This window comes from Canis lupus, unplaced genomic scaffold (assembly GCF_011100685.1).
Source record: "Canis lupus familiaris isolate Mischka breed German Shepherd unplaced genomic scaffold, alternate assembly UU_Cfam_GSD_1.0 chrUn_S2159H2359, whole genome shotgun sequence".
NCBI lineage: Eukaryota > Metazoa > Chordata > Mammalia > Carnivora > Canidae > Canis > Canis lupus.
Genome location: NW_023331042.1, coordinates 48553 through 55447, shown reverse-complemented (window position 1 = coordinate 55447; position 6895 = coordinate 48553). Strand labels below are relative to the sequence as shown.

Here is a 6895-nt window from a genome sequence, read left to right as displayed (position 1 = left end):
GTTTTGTAGCTTTCAGTGTATGGATCTTATACTTTTGGTTACATTTTTCCTAAGTATTTTATTCTTTTTAATATTGTTATACATGGAAATTTTTTCTTAATATCATTTTGGATTACTCATTGCTAATACATAGAAATACATCTAACTTTTATATATTGATCTTGTTTCCTGCAACCTTGCTGAACCCATTTGTTAGTGCTAAGGTTTTTTTCTACATTCCTAGGAATATGTCTTGTGGTCTTCTAGTTTCTCAGGAATATGTTGGAGCATTTCAAACTCTCTGTGGATATCTCATTTCTCAGCTTTTTCTTTTAAACTTTTAGATTAGGGTTTTTGTTGTTGTTGTTGTTTTGTTTTTTTTGTTTTTTTTGTCCCAACTGTTATCCATTGCCTTACACAGCTGCCAGTTTAAAACATTTACCTGTAAGTGTTTTTAAAAATGCTCCTGGGGATATCTAGGTGACTAAGCGGTTGGGTGTCTGCCTTCCTCTCTAGGCATGATCCTGGAGTTCTGGGATCCAGTCTCACATCCAGCTCCCCATAGGGAGCCCACTTCTCCCTCTGCCTATGTCTCTCTCTCTCTCTGTCTCCCTTTGCCTGTGTCTCTGCCTCTCTCTCTCTGTGTGTCTTTCTCATGAATAAATAAATAAATAATGATATTTTTAAAATGCCCCTTGAGAAGAAGAGGCTTCTAGCATTGTGCAGTTCTCAGTGAGGTCAAGGACAAGGTTCTCAATTGAGGTCTTCCAGGAAACTCACTAGACAGGTAAAACAATGACAGTTCTTTGGGAAGGAGGCTTTAAGGAACTCCAGCTCCATTTTGCTCCCCTGGGATGTGGGCTATTTTTCAAGGCTACCATCAGGATACAGAGCAGAGGTCTAGAACTAGTTAAAACAACAGATCTCACTGTTCTTATAGAAATTAATACATTTTCCCTTAATAAATGCTCTCTGGGTTGCTGTAGACCCATTGGTTAAATTTTCCAAAATGATTAAAACATTGATTCTATGTTTGCCAGTGTTTGTCATTGTCGTTGCTTTTATGGAGGGATGAAGTTTCAAATGTCCTCACTTTCCCGTTTTCACTGATTCGCCTATAACATGGTTTAAAATACCTAAAGTCTCAATGACCATCAGCTAATTAAATACTTCATCATGGGAGTCGATTAGAGAAAAGGAATAAAAATAGAAAATGTAATTCTCAGAGGAGCTCTCCCAGGTGGAGAGATGAAGTTCAACATGAATACAGTTTCTATATTTAGCGCTCTCAAAGTTTATGGTAACAGCTGTTTTATAAACCCCCTTTTCTTCATGTGAGTTACACACAGGCTTTGGAGTCAGAACTCAGTTCAAATTCCAGCTCTGCTTCTGACTGGCTTGACAAACTCGGACAAATTATGTAACCTCTCTGTACCTCAGTTTCCTCATTTGTAAAATGAGGTGATGATAGTATCTATCACATAAGGTTATTATAAGGATTAAATGTGAAATGCTGATCACAGATGCCTTACAGCCCAATAATAGTATTGGTTATGAAGATTATCTATCTAATACTTGGTAAAAGTATAGTTAATGATTCTTGAGTAGAGTCAACCTCAAGGCAGATTGTCTTTTCTTTTCTTCCTATTTCTTTTACCTTTTTTCATTTTAAAGAGTTGGGAAGAAGGTCTGTTCAGCATTTTGGAATAAAAGCTTGTGTCAAAAAGATGACAAGATGTCCTTTATTCAACAAACATTAAATAGTCAATAACAAGCACTATACTATGTCAGGCACAGGGACAACATGACAATAAAGTATGGTCCCTGCCCTCCAGGAGCCGAGAATCCAGGAGATTGATAAGGAAACAGGTGATACATGCCATGACAAAGGCTGTAATGCAAGAATACACACAGGCTATGTGGTGGGAATATAGCTTTCACCGGCTGCTCATAGATTTAGCCCTTCTTGTTTGGCTCCAAAACTGAAGAATTGGTTATCATTTTGTCTTTAACTGGGTGGTTTAAACTGTAGGATTTTTAAACTTTCTAGAGATAAAAGAAAAGCACTTTGAATTATGGAGGACACTAGAAATAGTATTTCCTACAGAAATTACTTCCTACTGGTATAGTCACTTCTGAGGTTTTCAACCTGAAATGTTCTTTGGCATATTTTTTCTTTGCCATCCACTTAAAAAATTTTTTTTCTCTTTCTCTTCCTGCTTTATCATTCAGAGACCTGGGTAGTGCCCAAAGGAAGAATGTTTTACAGATTCTAAGGGTGATTTTATAGGCAAAGGCAGAAAATGATTGCTTTTAAACTTCAAGTTCCATACCAAAAAAAAGAACATAAATTTTCATCTAGTTACTTAAAATGCAGATAATTTTAATTCCATTGCTTTTTCAGAATTCTCAGTCATAACCCTCTGACAACTGTTGAAGATTCATATCTTTTTAAATTGCCAGCATTAAAATATTTGTAAGTATTACAACAATCTCATGGCTCATGAGATGATTTCTGCTCTTTTTTACTTTTGTCAAAGATTAAATCTTTTGCATTTTGAATAAAAAGTCATAATTTAAATTTTAGCTGGGTTATTGCAATAAGAATTATTGGCAAAGAAAGAATGTATATGGACAAGACAGCCTGTAGTAGAAGAGAGCAGTATTGAAGAACACATAGAGATATGGAACATGCAGGTGTATAGCGAAATATTTACCACATATGTAGAAATATCATTTATCTCAAAAAGCAAACTGGAATAAGGTATACCTTATTTAAAACAAAAGACTAATCAAGAAAGGTGGATGCAACTGAGAATGAGTAGAAAAAGGGTAAAAGGAGATTGTACTGTTTAGCACCAAGGTGATTATGTTCGTGATGCACATAAATTTTAATTTCTTCAATAAGAATGCTCTGAAATTATCTTCCATAGCAAGTAAACTCTTGAGCTAGCTTGACAGAGAAGCCAGAATTTAAATAATCACATACTATTAAGTACCTTTTTGTACTTGGTGTGAAATTTTAGTCTTTGGTATCATGCATGTTTGGGCGTTCTCTTTCAGAGACATGGGAACAACACAGGTGTCACTTTCAACAATTGAGAGCATTCTCATGATGACCCTTGAATTGGAAAAACTGTAAGTTGATTTTTCTTATGTTTATTATCACTTCGTTGTGTATTTAGGTTTGTTTTATTTATAAGTCAGCTTTATTGAGGCATAATTTTCAGTTAATATGTACTCTTTTTAAGTATGCAGTTTTTAATGAGCTTTGGTAAATATATAGTTGTGTAACCACCACCACGTTTGAGATACAGAACATTTCTGTTTGTAGTTAATCCCCTGTTGCCACTATCAGCCCCTGACAGCCATCAACCTCATTTTTGTCCCTATAGTATTTTTTCCACCATGTCTTTTTTTTTTTTTTTAAGATTTTATTTATTTATTCATGAGAGACAAAGAGAGAGAGAGTGAGAGGTCAGAGGGAGAAACAGGCTCCATACAAGGATTCTGAGCTGGGACTTGATCGCGGGACTCCGGGATCACTCCCTGAGTCAAAGGCAGACGCTCAACTGCTGAGCCACCCAGGCGCCCCTCTACCGTGTCTTATGAATGAAATCATACAGTATGCAGTCTTGTGTGATTGGCTCCTTTGACTCAGCATAATCCTTTTGAGATTCATCCATGTGATTGCATCAACCCGTAATTCACTCCTTTTTATACTGAGTAGTGTTACAGTTGTGTGGATATATCAGTTTGTTTATGCATTCATCACTTAATGGACATTTGAGTTGTTCTGATTTTCCTTTTGGCTATGATGAATAAAGCTGCTAAAAGCAGTCACGTGCAGGCCTTTGTGTGAGCATATGCTTTCATTCTGGGGGAGGTGAAATACTTAATGGTAGGATTACTACATCATGTGCTAAGTGTATATTTAACTTTTTAAGAAAATGCTTCCTAGGGGTGCCTGGGGGGTTAGTCAGTTAAGTGTCCAACTGTTGATTGTTGATTTTGGCTTAGGTCATAATCTCAGGGTTGTGAGATCAAGCCCCCAGTGGGGCTCCATGCTGAACGTGGAGCATGCTTAAGATTCTTTCTCTCCCTTTCTCTCTGCCCCTCCTCCCCACCCCACTCATACACATGTGCTTGCTGTCTCTCTCAAAAAAAAAAAAACAAAACAAAAACAAAAACCTGCTTACCTCTTTTCTAAAGTGAATGTAGGGCCCCCCGTGGCTCAGCAGTTTAGCGCCACCTTCCGACCAGGGCGTGATCCTGGAGACCCAGGATCTAGTCCCATGTCGGGTTCCCTGCATGGAGCCAGCTTCTCCCTCTACCTGTTTCTCTGCCTCTCTCTCCCTCCCTCAGTGTCTCTCATAATAAATGAATAAAAGCTTTAAAAAAAATAAAGTGGATGTACCATTTTGCATTCCAAGCGGCAGTGTATGACATCTTTATATTTCAGTTAAAAAATTTTTTCAAACTTTGTATCTTTTTTTTTTAATTTTATTTATGATAGTCACAGAGAGAGAGAGAGAGAGAGAGAGAGAGGCAGACATAGGCAGAGGGAGAAGCAGACTCCATGCACCGGGAGCCCGACGTGGGATTCGATCCCGGGTCTCCAGGATCGCGCCCTGGGCCAAAGGCAGGCGCTAAACCGCTGCGCCACCCAGGGATCCCTAGACTTTGTATCTTTAATTTGCATTTCTCTAATAGCTCATGATGTTGAGTGTCTATTCATGTACCAATATCTTTTTAAATGATGTGTCTATTGAAATCTCTTTTCCTTTTATTTTTTTCTTAAAGATTTATTTATCTCAGACAGAGAGAAGAGAGACCAAATGTGGTGGGGGGTGGGGGGTATAGGCAGTCAGAGAGGGAGAGAGAGAATCTCAGATTCCTCACCAAGCTTGGAGCCTGATTTGGGGCTCAATCCCACAACCCTGAGACCATAACCTGAGCCAAAATCAAGAGTCAGACACGCAGCCAACTGAGCCACCCTGGTGCCTCCAAATCCATCATTCAGTTGGATACATACTATTGAGTTTTAAGAGTATATTATATTCTGGAAAAAGTCTTTTCTCTCAGGTGTTTAGCAAATTTCTCCCAGGCTGTGGCTTGTCTTCATTCTGTTCTATCTCTGAAGACCAGAATTTTTAATTTTTAAATTTTGATGAACTCACCCATTTCACCCATCATTCCACCCTTGTCCCCTCTGGGGACAACTATAGTTTGTTCCCTATAATAAATGTCTGTTTCTTGACTCTCTCTCTCCCCTTTGCTCATTTTTTTGTTTGTTTCTTAAATTCCACATATAAGTGAAATCACCTGGTATTTGTCTTTCACTGACTGACTTACTTTGCTTAGCATTGTACTCTAATGTTGTTGCAGGTGGCAGGATTTCGTTCTTTTTATGGCTGAATAATATCCCATTGTTTATATATACCACCTATTTTTTATCCATCCACCTATCAATGGACTGGTAGGCTGCTTTCCATAACTTGGCTATGGTAAATAATGCTACATAGACGTGCATGTATCCCTTTGAATTAGTGTTTTTGTAATTTTTGGTTAAATACCCAGAAGTGCAATTACTGGATCAGTAAGCGTAGTTTTATTTTTAATTTTTTGCGGAGCCTCCATACCATTTTCCTCAGTGGCTGTACCAGTTTGCATTCCCGCCAGCAGAGCATAAGTTATTATGTCTCCATATCCTCACTAAAATTTGTTGTTTCTTGTGTTTTTATTTTAGCCATTCTGACAGGTGTGAAGTGATATCTCATTGTGGTTTTTATTTGCACTTCCCTGATGATACTGAGCATTTTTTCATGTGTCTGTTGGCCATTATGCAGTCTTCTTTTTTTTTAAGATTTTATTTATTTATTTGAGAGAGAGAGAAAGAACATGAGAGGAGGGGGGCAAGAGGAAGAGGGAGAGAGAGAGAGAATCCCAAGCAGATTCCCCTCTGAGTACCTAGCCTTACTCAGGGCTCGATCCCAGGACCTGAGATCATGACCTAAGCTGAAGGCAGACATTTAACCAACCTGAGCCACCCAGGCACCCCTGTGCATCTTCTTTGGAGAAATGTCTGTGTCTTCCAGTTTTTTAAGTGGATTATTTGGGGGTTTTGGTTGTTGATCTGTAGACATTCTTTATATATTTTGGATACTAAACCTATATTGAATATGTCACTTGCAAATATCTTCTCCTATTTGATAGGTAGTCTTTATTATTTTTTTTGGTTGTTTACTATACAGAAACTTCATATATTGTTTGATATGGTGTGAAACATTGTTTAGAATTTTGCATCTGTGTTCATGAGAGATATGGTCTATTGTTATTTCTTTATTTATTTATTATTTATTTATTTATTTATTTATTTATTTTTATTTATTTATTTATTTATTTATGATAGTCACCCAGAGAGGAGAGAGAGAGAGGCAGAGACACAGGCAGAGGGAGAAGCAGGCTCCATGCACCGGGCCTTGGGCTAAAGGCAGGCGCCAAACCCGCTGCGCCACCCCAGGGATCCCGGTCTAATTGTTTTCTTTTCTTGTACTGTCTTTGCCTACTTATGATAAGGGAAAAGCTTGGCCTTAAAAAATGAGTGGGGAAATATTCTTTTCTCTTCAACTTTCTGGTAGAGTTTGTGTAGAATTGGCATTATTTCTTCCTTAAATGTTTGGTAGAATCACTCATGAAGCCCTGTGTATTTGAAGCTTTCTTTGTGAGAAAGTTGCAAATTACACACTCTATTTCTTTAATAGTGATATTTAAGTTACATATTTATTTTGAGTAGTTTACATCTTTTATGATCTGTTCATTTCACCTTGAATTGATTGACAAATATTTTATATATTCCCTTCTTATCCTTTTAATATCTGTAGGGATGCCTGGGTGGCTCAGTGGTTGAGCATCT

At 37.7% G+C, this 6895-nt stretch overlaps 1 protein-coding gene across 5 annotated transcripts in view; it reads left to right on the top strand.

The window, feature by feature from the left end:
* Window positions 1–2357: 2357 nt before the first annotated feature.
* Window positions 2358–6895, top strand: part of LOC119878966 (leucine-rich repeat-containing protein 37A2-like) — an 18339-nt gene continuing 13801 nt past the window's right edge. For 4 of the 5 annotated variants that reach the window (XM_038589480.1, XM_038589484.1, XM_038589481.1 and 1 more), the window contains exons 1-2: window positions 2358–2455; window positions 3043–3117. In XM_038589480.1, coding sequence (XP_038445408.1) covers window positions 3047–3117 — 71 coding nt within the window. In that variant the 5' untranslated portion in view covers window positions 2358–2455; window positions 3043–3046. Of the gene's footprint in view, window positions 2456–3042; window positions 3118–6895 lie in introns of those variants that run through there. The other variant, XM_038589482.1, reaches the window with a different exon arrangement.